Genomic DNA, 21,804 nt, shown 5'->3' with positions numbered 1-21,804 from the left:
CTCCTTCTTGCGCCATCGACCAGCTAGTTCGACGCATTTGATTGGACGTTACATTGTCAAAATTAACATACTATAGCAGTATTTTCATGATATTCACGACCAATGAAAAGCGGCGAACCGGGCGGCGATGCAGTGCGGGGAACGTGTATTTATGGGCACAGTGCGCATATGTCACGAGAATTCGTTCAATGCAATCATACCTATTCATTTACATTCAGTTATCAGTGTGGCCATATTCACAATAGTTTGAAATGTAGCACATAAAATAATATACATTTTTGTAAACCTTTACTACATTTACGTAAAGCCCTCATACTTACATGTACCGCAGAATAATTTGTTCTGTGCATATAATATGTACCTTATATTTTGTAAGGTCTACAATAGTAAAACCTTTACATCTACGGTTGTTGGTAGAGCCGTGTTTTACGGCTTTAAATCTTAATTATAGCTTAAATCGTATACTATGTAATACTATTTAACTTGAGGAATTATTTCAAATATGCTCATTTATTTAAGAATAAATCAATCTTAAGTTGTTCCAGTCATTTAACTTTTAAAAATATTTTTAGCAGTTATACCGAAAATGTAATAAAAAAATACTGTTGTAGAAGTCACTTTTTGGCGTGTATATTGAACGGATAATATTTTTTCTAAAGTTTACAATTTTCTTTATGGGGCTAAATTTTTGATTATTGATAAGAAATGTATTAGTAAAACCATAAAAAAAACATTAAATGCTTATAACATAACGTTAAAAACAAAAATAATTGAACTAAACTATAATCTTAGTTTAATCTAGGTAAATCTCGGCCCATTACCATAACTAGATGAAAACTCATTTGAGTCGGATTTTGATAAAAATTAAAACTAGTAGAAATTGATTTTTCTTGAAAACTACTTTAAAAACCCTCTATTTTAGGAGTAAATATGAGTGGTAAAAATTAAAAAAAATTAAGGTCTCTTTTTAGACAATAAGAAGTTTTAAACAATTTCGAAAAATGTTATATATATATATATATAAAACTAAGGAAAATATATTGCAACTTTTATATAATACTATTTACATTTAGTACCTAGTTAGGAGCTTATAAGTTATAACCTTGTGTGGTGTGTCCAAGGACATGCAATAGACTAGAATTTAAAATACACAGCCTAATTTATAAATATTTATGTTTTATATTGATCCATAATTATTTTATCAAATATTAACTGTTGATTTAGTTTTATTATTTAATATTTATTATTTACAGGTTAAAGTTGACTATTATTGAGGTTAGTTGTTAATAATCCAAATTAAAATGTATTATATTCGAGCTTCGTTTTATGAATTGAAAAATGGTCATGGTGTATAGTGATTTTATGAATAATGATAACAGATAGTATTCATATTTCATTATATTTTTTACTATTTAGATTTTAGGACCATGTGTAAATAACAAAATGTTTATATTATTGTTAGACGAATTTAAAATGTTTTTTTAAATATTTACCTGTGATAATTTAGTTACCAATCAAGTAATATAACTGAGTTATGTTTGTTATTGTTAAAAACGGTTAAGGCCTTTAAAATTGTCAAAACTTTAAATTAACACGAATTTATTACATTGTATTGTTTGTAATATTATATATTTTTAAATAATTTTTAAAAAAACCTGAAAACTTGAAATAAAGTAGTTAGTATGATAAGATTTTGTTAATGTATATTCATTATTTTACCAAATAAGTAGGTCACTTACCTACGTATTTTTTTTTTTTTAATTGTGTTAGAAAATATTACCATTGTTAAAATTTATAATGCAAACAATACATATTAAGTATTTGCCTATATTTTCCAAGTTTTGTTCATTACATTGCATATTATCTAGATGTATGAGTTTTGACTTTAAAGACGTATTGATGAAAGAAAATTCTCTAAAATATGTGAAATCTTTAACATCTATGTGTCCACAACGCAAAATAGATGGTAAACGTCAAGCTGCTGTTCTTATTCCATTATGTTATGTTGACAATGAAGTATCACTACTCTATACATTAAGAACAAATAATTTGAAACGAAACAGTGGGCAAGTGTCATTTCCCGGAGGAATGAGAGAAATGGAAGAAGATCTTCATAATACTGCCTTAAGGGAAACCTGTGAAGAACTTGGAATTAAAGATTCTGATGTTGATATTTGGGGTCATGGTAAATTTTTGATTTCTAGAGATATAGCAATAATGCCATTCTTAGGAAATCTAGGTGTAATTGATCCAAAGAAATTAAATGTTAGTCATGAAGAAGTTCAGTATGCATTTGCTGTTCCTCTTAAACACTTTTGTGAACCAACCAACTGTAAATTTACTTGTTTTAAACAAAATAATAACAAAATAATTGTATTACCTGTATATTTGAATAAATATCAAAGAATTTGGGGGATGACTGGATATATGACATGGTTGGCCTTACGATCTATTATACCAAATCAATTTAATCAGAAACTGTTAACACCTTAAAAGAATATATATAGACATGTTTCTGAGATCATTTATATGTTAAAAATACTTAATTAATAATAAAATTATGTACTGTTATTGTATTTGTATAATTATTTATGTCTTAGGTTTCTTATTAAAAAAAAAAAACATTTAGTCATGGCCTATGACTACAGTTGATGCCTTTACAATTTGTTTTATTCGTTAGGTACAGTTTTAAAAAATGTTCATGTATTGATACTAGATGTGTTGCTTAAAACTAATTTACAGACTACAGTAGATACATAGCTATTTATATGGCTGTAAAAAATGGTGTCCAAGGAAACTAATTTTTTTCTTAAGTTCTCTAGCATTTGGATGACAAACAATTTCATAAAAATTGAAAATTTTATTGTTTGTTTAATTTAATTGTTCCCTAAAGATATTCAAATTCCAACCTTATTTCAAAATACCTATTGTTAATAGAAAAGAACCTCTTTTTAAAACTGGTTTACAAAATATATATTATTTAAAAATTATAAGTTATAACAGAAATTTTCTAATAAAAAAAAAGTAATTTTTTTCTATTTATTATATTATATTTTTTATTGGTGTTATTTTTGGTAAGGTTGTTTTTAACATCAAGGGGCTTCCTTAGCGTACAGATAACACTGAATATTATATAACAATTTGTATTACCGATTACAATTATTTTTGTAAAATCTTAAGCCCGGTCTACAGAGCTGCGTAAAACGTTCGTCAATTACATGGGTTTTTGTGTACTTTTCCACAACATTTCATTGTTGTTTGATGTTTCCCATAGAGTACCTACCAAACATTTTAGCGGACATGTTCGCTAACGTTTTGCGCGGCAGTGTGACTCCGGCTTCACTATAATCATCTAATATTTTTTTATGATGGTAAAATAATAATGTGTACCAGTAGGTTACTGGTTAGTACTCGGTAGGAGCACCTAACAAAAATTTTAAGTTTTATGTTATGAACATGGGCTAATAAAGACCGTCATTTATTATAGCTATATATCACTAATTGCACGGTAGTTATTAAGTTGTTAGTTGTAGTACCTAGAATGTTATAGACCTGCATTTCTATAAAGATTGATATTCTGTAGAATACTGAAAAGTGAAACATAGTTGAAAAAATAGAAAGTATTAGTATTTACTATTTAGTAAAAACCACAGAATTCTGTAGTTTGATAAGGATTGACTGTTATCAGTTAATGCATTTTATCAATCGTTTTTTAAATGTCGAAGTGCACGTGGTTTTTATTATTTATTATTTGAATCGAACATTTAAACTAAGCCGATCCTGTCACCTGGCTGTTTCGTCACTTTCGGATAATTTAAAAAGGAAAAAAAAATGACAATGTACGAGCCAACACTTAAACATTTAACTTGCTCCGATTATGGTAAACCTCCAGAATTTCAAAACCAAGTAAGTATAGTATAGTAATATTATACTATTTATTAAAAAAAATATATCAAGTGTATATTTTTACTTACTTAGTTTATTTTCCACTTAGATTTTACAAAGTTTGGGCAATCCACATATTGACTCATTTAATTATATGTTAGACGAAGGACTGAACTTGGCTGTTAATGACTTATTGCCAGTTGAATTTAATACGAAAGGAAGTTATCGAATTAAGCTTACATTATTGGTAAATCATTTTTAAAATTTCAGCATAAAATAATTAAGGACTATGTATGGTAAACATATTTACTTCTGGACTCGCTTCTTCTTCTGTACAAGCATGCTGCTTTTAAAACTGAAAATACTGTGTAAAACCAAACATTTAGTTAACTTCATTAGTTTCAAATTAAAAATTACTAAGTATTAACTTTTTACAAAATGTAAAATATAGATTTGTACAGAATCAATTATATATCTCAGATTTCTTCAAACTGAATTTGCTGTTGGATGCTTTTTTTTATTTTTATTAAATATAATACATGATATAGAGTATTTTAGTCAAGCTTTTTATATTAACTTTAAAAATCTATTATATATTAATTTATGATTAAATGGGTAAATCTTTGGTTGATTCAATAACAATGTTTTCTTCAATCTGGTTGTGTGTAAACAGGCTTATGATTTAAATTATTTTAAAAATTTTATTTTAATTCCATTTGCTGAACTTGAATAGTTTGTTATATGTTTACTATTAGTTATTGTTTTACTAATTTCTCTTGAATACAAATTGTTAAACGGAATTATTATTCCTTCTTCAATTAATAGGAAGCTATTATACATCCACCTCAAGTACCATCAGGATCATTAGGTGTTAAATCGGCAAATATATACCCTCTAGAATGCCGTCAACGTCATAGTACTTATTCTGGAAAATTAGTAGTGAAACTACGATGGTCAATAAATGGAGAAGAGCAAATGCTGATTACCCGTGACATTGGTCAAGTACCCATTATGTTAAAGGTTACAATTTTTTTTTTATTCAAAAATAATTGTTTATGTTATAGAAAAAACTTTTTTATGATAACCTTTTTATTTGTAGTCAAAACTATGTCATTTATCCGGTATGTCTCCAGAACAATTAATACAAAATGGGGAACATCAAGACGAATGGGGTGGTTATTTTGTAGTCAAAGGTAAAGAACGTTTAATACGTCTATTGTTAGGAACTAGAAGAAATTTTCCAACGGCTGTAAAAAGAAATACTTGGAAAAATCGAGATCAGTCATTTTCTGATTTAGGAATTATGATCAGATCCGTTAAAGATGATTTAACTACTGTTGTAAGACTTCTTTACTAATACTATTTTAGTTTTGTGCAAAAAATTGCCTCTCATTTTTATTTTTACATTTTAGACTAATACGTTGCATTATTTAACTGATGGCACAGCTAAATTAATGATTCCAATTAAAAAGAAAATATTTTATGCACCCGTGTTTTTAATTTTAAAATGTCTTACGAACAATTCAGATGAAAATATTTTTCGCCACATTATTAAAGGACACGAAGATGATCTCTATTTTAAAGGGTAAATAGGTTAAATGATTGTTGTTTCTTAGCACATTGTTTAAAATAAGTATTGTTTTTTAGGTCTGTAATGGAAATGATGAGGTCTTTGCACGAGAGCAACATACATAGCCAAGAAGATGCAAAAGAATATATAGGTACTATGTTCCGCCCAAAATTTTATGAATTACCAGAATGGAAAACCAATAAAGAAGTGTGTGATCATTTGATGAGGTTGAATATTTTTAAATGATTTCCATAAAACCTATAAAATATTATCCATGCATTCTTTTATTTTAGGAGTTATGTTTTAATACATTTGCATACTGATTATGATAAATTCAAACTATTGGTTTTTATGTTACAAAAATTATTTTCTATTGCTCAAAATAAATGTTCATTGGAAGGGGCCGATGCGGTTATGATGCAGGAACTAATGCTCGGAGGTCATCTTTATCTAAAAGTAAAAAATTATATAATATAAATATAAGGATCACAAACATTAATTTATAAATTTGAAATTTTTGATAGATTGTTAAAGAAAAATTACAGTCTTGGATGGGATTAATCAAAAGTAATATGTTGAAGTATGACCAAGGTGGACCACCAGTTGTTGGTGATATAATGTCTGCGTTGAAACGCTGTGATTTTATTGAACATTCGTTAAATAATTTTTTTTCCACGGGCAACCTACAAAGTCCATCAGGTTTAGGAATGCAGCAAGATAAAGGTAATCAAATTATAATTATAATAATTAATTCTAAATTTTTTTTTTGGAGGGATAATTGGGAAAGCTGCTTTATAAAGTCAATATTTTCAAATATTTCTTTTTTTTCTTAATGAGTACAAAAACTACTAAAAAATATGTACTCATTAGGTTTACTTAAAAATTATGATTATTTATTAATGCTTACACAAAAGGTATTTGATCAATCTGCTTTAAATGTATTACAAAATAGTTCAAAAAACTGCAAGAGTGTAGTCGAAAAATTGTATTTTTTTAAAATCATTTTTGGCACTCAATTTGTATTTAAACATTTTTTATTTTTTCTCGTCAAAATCTGGTATAAGTTTGCTTGACTTTTTTTATCAAAAATTGAGTGCTTCACAACGTTTGAAGCAAAATTCTTAATGAAGCAATGGTACAAAGCTTAAAAGTTATATACAACTGACAAAAATGGTTTTATTTAGAAAAACGTGTATAATCTGCATGCATATTTTAAAGTTTAAACTTAAAACTTTAATTTTTTTTCTGATATGATTATAAGTTTTAATTTCATTATTTAAAATGTTTGTGTTTTATACTTTTAGGACTGACTATACTAGTAGAAAATATCAGTAGAATGCGTTATATGGCTCATTTTCGTGCAGTACATAGAGGTGCTATATTTGAAACAATGCGAACAACTGAACCCCGAAGACTTTTGCCGGATGCTTGGGGTTTTATATGCCCAGTACACACCCCTGATGGAACTCCATGTGGGCTACTAAACCATTTAACTAAATCTTGCATGGTTTGTAATGTCGTTGTTAATTAATAACTTATAATTGTTAGTATGAGAAAAACATGTTTATCGGCTAGTATAGTTGTGATTTAATGATTTATTTGTTTTTTAAAATTATATATAAATTATAGGTAACAAAATCAGTCAATAGGAAATTATTACGTGATATGCCTAAGGTATTAATGTCTATCGGTATGTGTGATGCATCATATAAACCTCAAGATGTTAGTATTGAGTACATGTATACTGTAATTCTTGATGGTCGAATAATTGGCTACATACCTGAAAGTTTAATAAGTTGGTTTGTAAAGAAATTAAGAATGCTTAAAGTACAAGGAAAACAGGTAAACAGTAGACTTTATAGGTATAATAAAAGAAATAATAATTATATCTTTAAGTTATAAATGTAATTTTTAGATACCTAATACCACTGAGATTGTGTGGCTACAAAAGAGTGGTAAAAATCTATTAGGCCAGTTTCCCGGTTTATTTTTGTTTACCGGAAATGCCAGAATGATGAGACCAGTTTACAATTTAGAGCTGGAACAAGTAGAACTCATAGGTACTTTTGAGCAAGTTTATCTGGATATAAGCATATCTATTGATGAAATTAGGCCTAATGTTAGTATACTTTCACAATAGTAAAAACATATTGTACTTTAAATATATTATTTTTTAAATTTAGATTACAACTCATAGAGAAATAACAAAAACCGATTTTCTGAGCCACTTGGCATGTCTTATTCCTCTACCAGACTATAACCAAAGTCCACGTAACATGTATCAGTGTCAGGTAACTTATGAAGTAATAATTATTCATTGTAGCTTTGTTGCGCAGCGGAGAAGCTATTGGTTTTACAATTATGTGTTAAGTAATAATATAATATTACACCGTTCATTACAAAAAGTTATACACTTTTCAACAGTAGTCACAACAGACTTTATTTTTTTTAAATTTATATTTGTGTTTGGATATCTTTTTAATTCTTATTGGTAATTATATAGCATTATACATTTGTTACTGTGAGAAAAGTTAAAATTTGTAGTCCCACCATTATTGAGAAACACAAAAACTAACAAAATACATGATTATATACACATTTATTGTCTACAAAACTATTTATTAGTTTTTGTCATCTACAGTTTTGCAACGAAACATTTTACTTTGTTATAATAAATCTGAAAATTTTAGGCCTCTCTGACCCCATTGCTAGGCTCTAATATGTCCTGACACCGTTGTATTAGCTTTTTTCTTAATAACAATAAACGACTAGTATAGTCAATATGATGGGGAAGTATAGGTAAGGCATTGGCGTCAGACGGCATTATGGTAGACCACCCCGCTAATGGTAGACTTGTGTTCAATTCCCTGTCAAGTTGCTAAATATTCTACTTGTTTTCTGCACTGCAATAATTACTGTAATCTAGTTTAACTACTAAATACTAATATAATTGTTTTAACATGCATTCAGATGGGTAAACAAACTATGGGTACTGCTTGTCACAACTGGCATCTGCAATCGGAAACTAAATTGTACAGAATACAAACGCCAGCATCGCCATTGTTTAGACCTGTACATTATGATGAATTGTCGATGGACGACTTTGCAATGGGCACAAACGCTGTAATAGCTGTGATATCATATACTGTAAATTGAATTCTTAAATGTGTGTATATTTATAAATGAATATATTTGTGACATTTTATCTTTTTAATTTAAGGGTTTCGATATGGAAGACGCAATGATAATAAATAAAATGGCATTAGATCGTGGTTTCGCCCATGGTTCTATATTTAAAACTGATTTAATTGAAACGCCGGTAAAAATTTAATATTATTTAGATCTCAAATGATAAACATTTTATTCAATTCCTTTTTTTATAGCCCGATACTTATTTCATGCTTGATCCACACAAGCAAGAGCTTACGGAATTTTTGGGCGAAGATGGTCTTCCTCATGTTGGTTTAATATTAAAAAAAGGAACACCATATTACAGGTAATAGTAAAAATAAATTATTAAAAACAGATTTAATCATCTTGTTTACATTTTGAACTTCAATTGTTTTAAAAGTTATTTTAATGAACAAACACAAGGATTTATGGTTGCTAAATATACAAGTAACGAAGACGTTATTGTTGACTCAGTTCGTCTGTGTGGTGATTTCACAACTGGTCGGAAAATACCAAATAAAGCTACAATTACCATAAGGGTTCAGGTTAGTGTAAATATAATTTATTTACATTTTTTTTTTTTAATTACAATTTATTATGTTTTTAGAGAAATCCTTCAGTTGGAGATAAATTCGCTAGTCGAGCAGGACAAAAAGGTATATTTAGTAAAGGATGGCCGTCGGAAGATTTACCATTTACAGAAAGTGGAATGGTTCCTGATATTGTGTTCAATCCTCATGGATTTCCTTCAAGAATGACAATCGGTAAACATTTTTTCTAAAGAAATAATTTCATGTTTTATTATTACTTAATTTATTGAAATATTGTTCTATCTAGCCATGATGATAGAATGTATGGCAGGTAAATCTGCATCTGTACATGGCTTGGTACACGACGCCACTGCATTTAAGTATAATGAGGAAAATACAGCGATTGATTACTTTGGACAACTTTTACAAGCCGGTATCTACATTTAAAATTTTACTTTTTGTACTAATATTGTTTTATACCTTGGTTAAATTGGCCCATTTCAGTCTGATTGCTATATTGTTATACATTTTTTATTACAATAAAACTCCCAAGTACGGTTTATTTATTATTTTTAAAAAAATGTTTAGGTGGTTATAACTATTTTGGAACAGAAAAAATGTATAGTGGTGTAGACGGCCGAGAAATGAAAGCTGCCATATTCTTTGGAGTTGTTCATTATCAAAGGTTAAGACATATGGTATCAGACAAATGGCAGGTATATTAAAATAAATATAATATTGACTATAATAATAAACGTGCACTGTAAAAATTATAATATTTATCATATATATAATAATAGGTACGTAGCACAGGTCCTGTTGATGCAGTAACAAAACAACCTGTTAAAGGTCGAAAAAGAGGTGGTGGTGGTAGAGTTGGTGAAATGGAAAGGGATGCATTAATCTCGCACGGAACACCATTTTTATTGCAAGATCGTTTTATGGATTGTTCAGATAAATCAACAGTCAGTATTTAAACATTTATTAAGTAATTTTTTTTTCATTCACAATGGAAAGTAGAGCTATTGATTTTAACCAGTTAATTTCAGATATTACTTGGGTACCTGTTATTTTATTTAAAGTAATAATAATGCATACTTTAGTATTACTTGAAATATATGAGTATTTAGAGTTCTAATGGAAAGTTTAAACAAAATTTAAAAAAATATTTAGAGTATTAGTTGTATTTTTATTTTGTACTCAATATTAATATGTTTTGTTTATATTAATTTAATATAGGCACTGTTGTGCATGAAGTGTTATTCAGTTTTGACATCTATGATACACATCGAAGAGAACTATACAAGTAAAACGGCCATGTGTAGAACCTGTGACTCTAACCAAATTCAAGAAATTGGCATTCCAAATGTGTTCAGATATTTATGCTCTGAACTTGCAGCCATAAATATTAAATTACAGTTTAAAATTCAAATGTAACTTGTATGTTTAAATAAAACAATTCATTAATTTTGTTAAATCGTAATTAAATGTTTGTTCAAGTTGTTGAATACTTTGCGGAGTCACAAACTATACTATTGTGTACAATAATTTTATAACACAAGATGAAACTGAAGTTGATGTTGTGGATTATGGACATCATAGAAGAACAATAATTAACCTAAATTTCGCTTCATCATGGGCTAACTCCATTTTCTTTCATACAATACCCCATTTTTAGAACCTTCTTGTATGAGTTAATTTCAGTGTATAGTTAGAAATGTCTGGTGAGAAAAACCAATTTTTAAATATATAATTATTTTGAGTTTGAGGGAAGATTATTTGTTTTTCAAAAGAATAAAAATTGCCATTTCGCAAATAAATTATAAAAGGGACATATATTTTATTGTTAACAAAAATTGAAGGTTATAATTGCTTCACATCTTGGGCAGTTGTTTGCTGATGCTATTGTACTGTACATACTTTTAATTTTAGCTTGTCCTATTGATGCTAAAATTATTGTTATATATATATATATATATATATATATATATATAAATATTTAACAAAAAAAAATTCCATTGCATTGAAGCTGAAACCACCTATTATAAGTATATAATTCCAAATTTATGTTATTTTTCATCAAACTATGATATAAAATATTATGTATTCAAATATAATATAACTGAATACTGTTTAGCAAATAAATGTATTTTTTTAAATAATTAACTTATTTATAATATTAATGAACTTAAGTTCAAACAAATGTAAATTACAGTTTTACTTCTATGTTGTTAAATGTACATTTGTAACATTGTTTTGAGTAGATCAAATAATAACTTTTTATATAATATATACTTTTATAATTATTCTATTTAAACAAGGGTTGTAAAATTAATATTATTTACGCCCTACATCTATAGTAAAAAATGAATATTGTTTTCTTGTCGGCTATTTGGTATATTAAGTGGTTTAACCTGCTATAAAGTATATTATAAGACTTCATAATTTAAATTCATTAAGATAAATCATTTATAATACACATAGAATATATGTGATTATATGTTTCATTGAGTAATTATGTTGTATAATTATAATCCTAAGGTCTATTTCATATTATATTAGTAAAATAATCAAATAATGACAAAATTGATCTATTTTGAAAATAACTAGTGAAGTTATTATCTAAAATTAATAGGTACATCTAGAAGTAGAGAAAATGGATGTCTATTATGTGTAATAAACAAAAATAATAAAAAAATATTAATCGATTTCCCAAACGAGTTAATTTTTTTTCTAATGGCTGTAAAATGAAGGTTGTCCCCAGATATATATTGCTAACTGTACATGCCGCCAATAGAGAAAATTGAAGTTGCCACTTTACCACCTTTATGGGAATTAGAACCTTATCACACAAAAATGGCCGACTGTCGACTTCAATTCTTACTACTAGTCAGCAATCTAGTTCATTATATATATATCTGTTAGGTTGTCTTAAAACCACTGAATTTTATTTTGTGTTCATGTGCTTGAAAGTTGAAGCATTTAAACCATGATTGAAATAATATACAACGATACCTTTAAGCACACAAGTGCTATGTCCACGTTATATTGTATGGACATAGCACTTGTGAGTTGTGTGCTTAAAGGTATCGACAAGGTTATTAAATATGATTAACCCTTGCATATATATTCTTCTTTATCAAATATTCGATGATAAAAACAATTATGTCAGCGTAACGGGCGGCCAATCAAAATCAAGTAGAATCTAATTTAGTAGTATATTAAGGTTATTAGATAATAGATAAAATAATATCTAATAACCTTGGTAATATATAGTAAAATTGATATCTCGTTGCGCTGTCATTATTTCTGAAGATCACAAGTTGGAGACGATGTGCACAGTGCAATAACCTGTATACTTCAACTACGAGTCGAACCAATATTTTGACGGAACTATTTGCAGACTTTACGGTTTCAACTTTCAATTTGGCTAATTTCAGTTTTTTATTTTCTTTAAGGCGTTATTCTACTTAAGCCCCGCAGAGTGCAGAATATGAAGTATTGTTAACAGCCTTCACTACAAATTTCTTCAGAATGAAATTGTTTTGACAAAATATTTTACGCCAACGGTTTTATGCATATTTATCAACAATTTTTATGTATTGCAAGAAGCCAAGAGATTCATAATTTGGTGTCAGAGGTCACAGAAGTTGATACATGTTATTAGGATAGGGCGTAACTTTCATACATTTCCCTTAACAACTTAAAAATTCATACACATGTGCACTTGTTTTAATTATAATAACATGTAATATTTAAAATGAAATTTACTTATTACCAATTTTAATAGTGAATTGAGCTAATTCAGGAATGAAATTTGTTTGATACTAATATGATAAACACATAAATACACCCACATTGAGACATTGCTTCAAGTAAATTTGTAGTCGAATATTAATCTTATTTAACAAGACGTATAAAGTGTAAAACAGTTATAAAAAATTGTAAAATAACTGCCTATCAATGACATGATTGGTAGAATGGGTTGCCAAGAGTTTGACCTAGTTCCTTAAATAAAATACCACTGACCTATTATCAATGCCAAATAAAAGTTACAAGCAATTATAGTTTTTGGATATATTTTAAATAATTATCATTTTTTACTTTTAGATCGTTTTTAATGAAACTATAATAGATAAGATCAATGTCAATCCATATCAGTTATGTTACTTAGAAATAATTTGGTACAATTACTTATATTTCTAGTTGACCTTCAATATAATTTCAAATGTTATAACTCTAAAACATTCAATTTAATCTACTTAAGCACTGTACAACAAATAAATTAAACAGGTAACAAGTTAATTTAGAAATTGTACGTGTACAATAAGGTAAAGATACAATCACAAAAAAAAAAAAATAACAAGTTGGTTTTGCTGATAAATTTATCTATTACATTTAGTCTGCATTTTCCATATAATACTGGTATTACGCGGTGGCTTTTTTCAAATAGGCAATGACATTATTCCTTTCTTCTACTTTCTTAATACCAGCAAATACCATTTTGGTTCCAGGAATATATTTCTTTGGGTTTTCTAGATATTCAAATAGCGTTTGCTCATTCCATGTAATTCCTAAATAACAAATAGTATTAATATTTATTGTAATAACAACAAATGTAGAATGGTAAAAAAATGGGGAGTAGAGGATAGCAATAAAATTGTAAAGTATAGAGGTTAAGTACAAGGGTATCCAATACCAAAAAAATTGGGCAATATGGTGCAAGAGGAATTTACTTGAATCCTTAACAGTAAAAATTAAAAACGCATACCTTTTTGTTTGTTAGCATCGGTGTAGGTGAATCCGGCAGCTTGACCAGTTTTACGACCGAATAGACCATGTAAGTTAGGTCCTACCTTGTGTTTGCCACCAGCTTCGACTGTATGACATTGAGAACACTTGGTTTTAAAAACCTAATAATTTAAAAAAAAAAAAAAAACATTAAAAAATGATTTATAGTAATTTAATTTAATTAACCTAATTAAATATCAATACTTACTGCTGCTCCTTTGTCCGCATCGCCCATTTTTCAGTTGAGTTTTGGTAAGAATAGCTGAAATTAAAAAAAAACGTGCAACTTAAGTAATGCACAGTACAAAATATCCAATTGCACAATATGACTTAAAAAAAAAAACGACAGAAAGATCGTTTTCAACTATGAAATAGCATTGAAAATACAAATAACTTAAAATAGAGAGAGTAACAAATATTTTATAATAAATTAGTAACCAAAAATTTAATTTACCGGTGAAAATGACGATTTCAGGGTGTTCCTGTTCCGGGAGCTTGGCAGTGAAAGAACTATAACGTTTTACTGCAAAAACCACTGTGGGCGACCGCGAATAATTCAGTGCAACGATTTAGGTAGGGATAGAAAGGTCACAAATTATGTCGTCATCCATAATCAATAAAATGAGGTTACTGAGTTTATACACTCCACGAAACCAACCGTGGTCGTGTCCAACCTGACTGGTTAAACGAGTCTTTGGAACCTACAGCACTACTTGACACTTGGTAGACGGTACTCGCCTCGCTAGTCGCCCCGCGCCCGTTCTACAACTGTTGTTTTTCAGCTGATTAGAAAATAAATTAAAATATAATTGCTATTCCAGTACTGCAGTATCTAACGTTTGACTTCTGTAGTTATTTTTTACAATTATTTAAAGTAGAACGTTGCATATGTAATCGAGCTGTGCTTAATAATTAACCTATACAAAAAATATGGCTGGCATATTAAACATTGTAAAACCCATTTCACGAAGTACTTACTCAAAACTTGTGAGTATTCTTATTTTAAAATTCGAAAAACCAATGTGCATTAAAATGTATTGCACAATATGATATAATAATGAAAAAACGATTTACATTGTACTATGAATGTGTTGTACTGAATGATTATATTGCAGAAATCAATTAATTAGTAACGTAATTGAAAATGAAATAGCTAATTTTTTTAATTTGTTACTGTGAAAAAAAAAATGGTTTAGTCTTATTTCTGATATTTCTATATTTTTAATCAACCTATTTACCCATTTAAGGTAATTATCTATTACTTATTACGTAATGAACTTTCATAGTCTTTCCTTAATGTGCAGGCTTATTTTATAGAATTGCTTGTGCATAATGTATATAACAGTTATATGGATCATTATTTTCCTATAATATTGTAATTATGTTATTTACTATAAAAATAAAGTTTACTAATATGTATACATAGTTGCATTAATAGTAAATTTACTAAAAAAATTGTTAAGGTTTAAATTATCATACCTAGGTAACAGCTCTTTAACAAAAAAAATATTTCAAAGCCGAAATAAAATAATTCTTTGTTATTTGTAAATATAAATATTAAAATATGAACTGGTGACTTGTATTCATTTCTTTTATGAAAACTTAATTATTGAACCTGGTTTAAATCAGTTTGTTCACCCCAGACCCAAATATAGATTTTTTTTCAATGCTCAAAACAATGGTGTTAAAAAAAAAGTTTTTAAGTTACAGCTACTTGAACTTAGAGAATTATTGTTGCCCGAGACGCTCGTACCGTCCACGTCATCATGCAGCAGTCAACGACGTGAATCGCGATTAAAGAATACAGTAGTTCGTGGGATTTTTTTATTTTCCATATAATAGTGTTTTTACACTAATTACGAATCCAGTCATAATTAGACGGACTTCTCTAACTCAATAGCTGCCGACGCGACTAGGCCTCTGCCCTTTGTAGTCCTTTTTTTTTGTGCCGCGCATGTGACACGGCTTACAGAGCCTGTGTCCACCGTGCCACGGTCGTCTCGCTCAACGTTAATTCTCTAAGTTTAAGTAGTTGTAACTTCAAAACTAAGCGTTTCCGCAATTTTTTTTGCAGCATTGAAAAACAAATTGATTAAAAAAAAAATTGAAATTCGGGTCTGGGGTGGTAAAGTCAATTTGTTCCTTGAATCTATTTGAATAGAGAGTTAAAATATTTTTTCCCCAATCTTCATTAGGCTATTAGTAATCAAGCTGTCCATGATCTATCATGCTACCTGTGTATTACTTTTTTAGAGTGTCAAAGAATATTTTGGTAATTTAAAAAAGGTATTTTTAATGATGTTGGGTGAGTTTGAATGAAAATATTTATTTCTTAATAAATTTTTGATATTTAATAAATTTATGCCATTATTGAGCAAAATGTTGTGCCTCATGACCACTCAGAAATAGTGTTGTAACTTTATTCGCTGAAACATGTATTTCTAGCCAATTCAATGTGAACGACCCTTAGTCTTTGTACTGTTGTTTTAAAGATAAGAAATATTTTAATTAAAAAATGTGTCAAAATATATATCATATTTGTTACATCATTTTAAATGTATGATATAAGTAATTATGTTATTTAAATGATTAACAGTAAATAGTTAAATCCTACCTAAGGTATTCTGGTGGATAATTAGGTGTTAAAAGGAATTATTTTGTTGAATTGTATTGGTGTATACAAAATAAATATCTAAAGATATATCATACTTTTAAAATTTTTAACTATGATCTTATAACTTTTATGTTTATTTTTTTTTTTATATGCATATTATCAGTTGACTACTTTTTCAACTAATTGTTGTGTTAAAGAAATACTATATTCTCATTCCTTTCTATTTTGTCTTGTTAATGTTTTCTTCAAATAGATTAATATACAGACACCAACAGCCATAAGCAATTAAGACAAGTTATAAATTTAAAAGAAAAATAATAAAGTTTAATTTATCGTTATAATTATAGGATACTTGGAGCCGTCCATTTGTTTCTTCAAAAAAATTTCATCAAACTCAAAATTATTCATCCAAATCAGTAAGTATTTTTATTAAATAATAATAAATTTTAGTCAAAGGCACTAATTAATTTGTTTAATAACTTATTTGTTGAAGCCTTAATCATAATAAAATTTAGTTACATAATTTATAATTGGGTCCAACTCCATTAAGAAAAACTATCATTCCATAACTGATCATTTTATAATTATAATTAAATTTTTTAGGGATCTAATGCATATTCAGTAATTGATCATGAGTATGACGCTGTTGTCGTTGGCGCTGGAGGGGCCGGTCTTCGTGCTGCCTTTGGTTTAGTGCAAGAAGGTTTCAAAACCGCAGTGATAACAAAACTTTTTCCCACACGATCTCATACAGTAGCTGCTCAAGGGGGGATAAATGCTGCTTTAGGCAACATGGAAGACGATGATTGGCGTTGGCATATGTAAATATACATTCTAAATTCTAAATATATTTTTTTAATGGTTTAAAGTTGATTCTTAATCAAAATTTATATTTTAATAGTAAGCACATATAGTTTTACACTTTGTAGTAGCTTACAACTACTGCACACTCTTAAGCTTGATAATATTAAGGAATAATATTCCTTAATATTATTTATTATCATTCATTTTTAAAGATGATTATTTATATATCCTATATAAAGATACAAGACCAATTGAATTTTTAGAAAATCGCCACCATAACCTTCATTTTAGAGGTATATTATTTGTTTCAATTAAAACTTTCAAATCATTGAGTTAACAGATTATTGTTAAAATTAGGTTGCATGAACAAGTAGGTTTTATTTTATTGTAATAATATTAATAATTATAATAAAGTACTATTTAAAAGCCTAAACCATAAAAAATTATATACTCTCCGCATATGCGACGTATTTTGGCAATAAAGTTGTCATCTACAGCGCTAACGACAGACACTCAGTCAGACAACAGTCTGTCGTTACCACTGAAGATGACGACATAGTTGCCGAAATGCGGAGAGTATATAATTTTTTTTGGTTAAGGGTTTTATTTAAATATTATTTTATTATATACAACTATAAGTTGCTCAAGTTTTTTCTAGATTAATAACTATAATTATCATTTTTATTTTTGCATAAAGGTTTGATACAGTAAAAGGTTCAGACTGGTTAGGTGATCAAGATGCTATACATTATTTAACTAGAGAAGCTCCTGCGGCTGTTATTGAACTAGAAAATTATGGTAAATATTAATGTTCTAAAAATAGCATAACTTGCATACATATTGAGTATAATGTGATCATAATATTATATGATCATAATATTATGATCTCAATTTTTTTTTTTTAAGGCATGCCTTTCAGTAGAACTGACGAAGGTAAAATATATCAACGAGCGTTTGGAGGTCAAAGTTTAAAATTTGGAAAGGGTGGTCAAGCTCATCGGACTTGTTGTGTAGCTGATAGAACTGGACATTCTTTATTGCATACACTATATGGATATTCTTTGAAATTTAACTGTAATTATTTTGTGGAATATTTTGCTTTGGATCTAATCATGGACAATGGACAATGTGTTGGTGTTATTGCACTGTGTTTGGAAGACGGCACTATTCATCGTTTTAGAGCTAAGAACACTGTTAGTAAATTATTGTGGTTAAACTAAAATACATCTTATTAAATGTATGTACATGAAATTATGATTTTATAGGTTTTAGCTACGGGAGGTTATGCCAGAGCATACTTTTCATGTACAGCCGCCCATACGTGTACCGGTGACGGTCAAGCTCTAGCTTCCAGAGCTGGAATTCCTATGCAAGATATGGAATTTGTACAGTTCCATCCTACAGGAATTTACGGCGCTGGTTGTCTAATGACCGAGGGTTGTCGTGGGGAAGGTGGTTACTTAATAAATGGTCTGGGAGAAAGATTTATGGAAAAATACGCACCTAATGCAAAAGAGTTAGCGTCAAGAGATGTTGTGTCCCGATCTATGACAATTGAAATCATGGAAGGAAGGTATGGTCAAATCTATTTATTTATTCCTCAAAACTAAACTTTCATGTTCAATGCCATATTAAGTAAAAACCAACGCCATTTACAGTTGCTTTTATTTTTTTCAAAATTAGCTCTTTCATCATTATGTTCTTACAAAAAATAAACATGTTAATTTGCATAGGTTATTATCTGATATATTGATAAGTTTGGTTATCTTATACTTCATGGTAATCAATAATAAAATTGGTTTAAAAAAAACACATGTACGACAGCAAATTTTGTTTTCAATTGATATTGTTCACAATATGGCTGCTACTTTATATAAAAAAAATTAATCATGTAAAACAGCAGCAATTTTGTGGTTAATTTATCAATAATATTAATTCAATATAATCTACAAGAACAAATTGTTTCTAAACACTTGTGTACATGTGATGTGCACCCACCCTCTTGTTTTCTATATATGCATGTACTCGTAACAAAAACGGTTTACTTTATCCGCGGGTAGAACAGTTGGAGTAGGTACATTTAGCGTATACCCTACAACTATACTAGTCTTTGACTATGCTTAGGGACTTAAAATATTATGTTAACCAAATCATTTTTATAGAGGATGTGGTCCAGAAAAAGATCATGTGTACCTCCAGTTGCATCACTTGCCTGCAGAGCAGTTGCACGCTAGATTACCGGGTATATCTGAAACGGCTATGATCTTTGCTGGAGTAGATGTCACTAAAGAACCTATTCCTGTACTCCCGACTGTACATTATAACATGGGAGGAATTCCAACCAATTATCGAGGACAGGTTTGTAGTTTAAATTTGTTAGTTCTATTAATAGTTAAATTCAAAATTATGTCATTTGAAAATGAGCAGGTCATCAATCCCAAAAACAATGAAGATAATGTGGTACCTGGATTATATGCTTGTGGTGAAGCCGCTTGTACTTCTGTGCACGGTGCTAATCGTCTTGGTGCAAATTCATTACTCGAGTTGGTAGTGTTTGGACGATCGTGTGCTTTAGATATAGCCAAATATAATAAACCTGGTGATAAAATACCAAAAATAAGTGATGTAAATATAATTTAATATTTTATTATGTACGTAATTAAATTTAAAAAAATATATATTTTAAAAACTTGTAGAATGCCGGAGAAGAATCCATCGCAAATATTGATCACTTACGTTTTAAGAATGGAACAATACCGACAGCTGATTTACGTTTGGACATGCAAAAAACTATGCAACTTTATGCAGCTGTGTTTAGAACTGGTAAAACATTAGATGAAGGCAGTGTAAAAATGCAAGATATTTATTCAAAGCTCAAGGATATTAAGGTTAGTGTTGTTGTTTTTAAATTAAATTATATGTATACAATTCAGAGTTGACAATAACCCAGTTTTTTTAAAGAAGCCTAACACAGTTAAGTTTTTTTGGGTAAGCATAGACCCAGTAATACCTAAATTTTTAGGTAAAAACCAAATAGTGACTGGTCTTAAAATTAAGATTTTGGGTTTTCTTTTTGCCAACTGAATTTTTTATGTTTAAATAGAAACTTATCAAACTAATTTAAGTAATTGATTGTTGTTGTTTTAGATAAATGATAAAACCATGGTCTGGAATTCTGATCTAGTAGAATCTTTAGAGCTGCAAAATTTAATGATTACAGCCCAACAAACAATAGTATCTGCTGCTGCACGAAAAGAATCTAGAGGCGCACATGCAAGAGACGATTTCAAAGTATTTCAGTTATTTTATTCAAACCCCTACTAACTTTTTAACGATAATTATTTTATTAGGACCGCGTTGACGAGTATGACTATAAAAAACCATTAGATGGTCAAACCAAAGTAAAAATGGAAGACCATTGGAGAAAGCATACGTTAGCACATATCAACCCAGATTCTGGAAAGGTTAGTCTAGTATAATTTGAATTACATAGGGAATAATTAAAAATAAAATGCAATTTAATATGCTTTGATTATTTATTCTAGATCACATTGACCTACAGACCGGTAATTGATCATACATTAGACGACAAAGAAGTACAAACAGTACCCCCTATGATCCGATCCTATTAAGTGCAAAATTATTCGACTAAAGCTCATACGTCTAGTCTATTTACATCAATAAAAAAAAAACAGCTCAAAATAACAGACATTTATTAAAAAAAAAAACAAATTAAGAAGATGGTGAAGTCAAGTATTTGATTATTCATTGACAAGTCACCATTGTTAGTTCATTTTAATAAATGTCTTTTATGAGAGAAAAATGAGAAGCAAGTATTAGTAGTTCATAATGAAAAATCATTACTTAATTCATTGTTATTGTTGTATTATTTGAGCTTGTAAATAATTATTTGTTTTGTATACGTGACAAAATAATAATTGAAAAAGAAATTATACATTGAACTTATAATTATTTGCTTGCTATAGTTGCCATTAAATATTTATTTATTATTACATATATAATTTTAATAGTTAGCTTTTTGGTCTCGAAACAAAATTGAACTGAATGCAGATATGTTATATATTTTTATGCATTTAGATTTCAGTTTACCTGTCAAAAGCAGGCACGTATCCAGTGGTGTAAACGGTCCGTCGAAATTAAACACCAGCATATTTTTTAATTACTCATTAGGGTACCCGTTAAAAGACCTTAAATTAACAAAAATAATGTTTCCTCCTCCCCCTATTCAATAAAAATCCTGACTACGTGCCTGGCAAAATAGTTTTATATATAAAACACTGTAAAATGGTATTGTAATACATGTAATAAATTGACTGATGTTACATAAATGAAGTTGAAAATAAACATTTGTATTTAAAAAAAAAATTGCACAAATTAACAATTGTAAATGTTCAAAATTATTTTTTAATTTTCAGAAT

General features: G+C 28.6%; 4 protein-coding genes across 4 annotated transcripts; 3 read left to right on the top strand and 1 right to left on the bottom strand.

Moving 5' to 3' along the window:
- Window positions 1-1,349: 1,349 nt before the first annotated feature.
- Window positions 1,350-2,572, top strand: LOC126842008 (mitochondrial coenzyme A diphosphatase NUDT8). The gene has a single exon (XM_050578855.1). It carries the CDS (start codon window positions 1,798-1,800, stop codon window positions 2,491-2,493), a length of 696 nt encoding a protein of 231 aa, XP_050434812.1. The 5' UTR covers window positions 1,350-1,797; the 3' UTR covers window positions 2,494-2,572.
- A 1,126-nt stretch (window positions 2,573-3,698) lies between these two features.
- On the top strand, window positions 3,699-11,146 carry LOC126842005 (DNA-directed RNA polymerase I subunit RPA2). Its single transcript, XM_050578851.1, has 22 exons — window positions 3,699-3,906; window positions 3,995-4,132; window positions 4,711-4,905; window positions 4,985-5,224; window positions 5,298-5,470; window positions 5,533-5,682; window positions 5,749-5,911; window positions 5,980-6,178; window positions 6,760-6,962; window positions 7,085-7,297; window positions 7,371-7,574; window positions 7,639-7,746; window positions 8,426-8,602; window positions 8,676-8,774; window positions 8,839-8,951; window positions 9,027-9,171; window positions 9,234-9,390; window positions 9,464-9,589; window positions 9,745-9,872; window positions 9,957-10,121; window positions 10,396-10,589; window positions 10,657-11,146. Exons 1-22 carry the CDS (start codon window positions 3,832-3,834, stop codon window positions 10,661-10,663), a joined length of 3,372 nt encoding a protein of 1,123 aa, XP_050434808.1. The 5' UTR covers window positions 3,699-3,831; the 3' UTR covers window positions 10,664-11,146.
- Window positions 11,147-13,527: 2,381 nt separating this feature from the next.
- On the bottom strand, window positions 13,528-14,501 carry LOC126841700 (cytochrome c-like). The gene is made up of 4 exons (XM_050578291.1): window positions 14,402-14,501; window positions 14,156-14,209; window positions 13,928-14,069; window positions 13,528-13,730 (listed from the first exon to the last, which is right to left on the bottom strand). The coding sequence occupies exons 2-4, from the start codon at window positions 14,180-14,182 to the stop codon at window positions 13,585-13,587; spliced, it is 315 nt and encodes a 104-aa protein (XP_050434248.1). The 5' UTR covers window positions 14,183-14,209; window positions 14,402-14,501; the 3' UTR covers window positions 13,528-13,584.
- A 181-nt stretch (window positions 14,502-14,682) lies between these two features.
- Window positions 14,683-21,104, top strand: LOC126841699 (succinate dehydrogenase [ubiquinone] flavoprotein subunit, mitochondrial). Its single transcript, XM_050578290.1, has 12 exons — window positions 14,683-14,934; window positions 16,909-16,977; window positions 17,165-17,382; window positions 18,063-18,163; window positions 18,272-18,558; window positions 18,631-18,938; window positions 19,528-19,723; window positions 19,793-19,990; window positions 20,062-20,253; window positions 20,513-20,656; window positions 20,716-20,829; window positions 20,911-21,104. The coding sequence occupies exons 1-12, from the start codon at window positions 14,878-14,880 to the stop codon at window positions 20,995-20,997; spliced, it is 1,971 nt and encodes a 656-aa protein (XP_050434247.1). The 5' UTR covers window positions 14,683-14,877; the 3' UTR covers window positions 20,998-21,104.
- The last annotated feature ends 700 nt before the right edge of the window (window positions 21,105-21,804 follow it).

This window comes from Adelges cooleyi, unplaced genomic scaffold (assembly GCF_023614345.1).
Source record: "Adelges cooleyi isolate 19-005CV unplaced genomic scaffold, UGA_ACOO_1.1 ACOO_flye_CR_arks_rails_tigmint_CR_PRNA_41, whole genome shotgun sequence".
NCBI lineage: Eukaryota > Metazoa > Arthropoda > Insecta > Hemiptera > Adelgidae > Adelges > Adelges cooleyi.
The sequence above is the reverse complement of the archived record's forward strand: the minus strand, read 5'-3'. Positions and strand labels throughout refer to the sequence as shown.

What these genes read in the sequence shown, in the direction of transcription:
- LOC126842008 (XM_050578855.1), top strand. Translation starts at nt 1,798, where the DNA reads ATGCAAACAATACATATTAAGTATTTGCCTATATTTTCCAAGTTTTGT.
- LOC126842005 (XM_050578851.1), top strand. Translation starts at nt 3,832, where the DNA reads ATGACAATGTACGAGCCAACACTTAAACATTTAACTTGCTCCGATTAT. An exon ending in GAATTAAGCTTACATTATTG is followed by an intron (nt 4,133 to 4,710) that starts GTAAATCATTTT and finishes TTCAATTAATAG; the next exon opens with GAAGCTATTATACATCCACC. An exon ending in AAGATGATTTAACTACTGTT is followed by an intron (nt 5,225 to 5,297) that starts GTAAGACTTCTT and finishes TTTACATTTTAG; the next exon opens with ACTAATACGTTGCATTATTT.
- LOC126841700 (XM_050578291.1), bottom strand. Translation starts at nt 14,182, where the DNA reads ATGGGCGATGCGGACAAAGGAGCAGCA. An exon ending in ATGCGGACAAAGGAGCAGCA is followed by an intron (nt 14,070 to 14,155) that starts GTAAGTATTGAT and finishes TTAAATTATTAG; the next exon opens with GTTTTTAAAACCAAGTGTTC. An exon ending in CGATGCTAACAAACAAAAAG is followed by an intron (nt 13,731 to 13,927) that starts GTATGCGTTTTT and finishes TTTGTTATTTAG; the next exon opens with GAATTACATGGAATGAGCAA.
- LOC126841699 (XM_050578290.1), top strand. Translation starts at nt 14,878, where the DNA reads ATGGCTGGCATATTAAACATTGTAAAACCCATTTCACGAAGTACTTAC. An exon ending in GATGATTGGCGTTGGCATAT is followed by an intron (nt 17,383 to 18,062) that starts GTAAATATACAT and finishes TTTTGCATAAAG; the next exon opens with GTTTGATACAGTAAAAGGTT. An exon ending in TCAACCCAGATTCTGGAAAG is followed by an intron (nt 20,830 to 20,910) that starts GTTAGTCTAGTA and finishes TATTTATTCTAG; the next exon opens with ATCACATTGACCTACAGACC.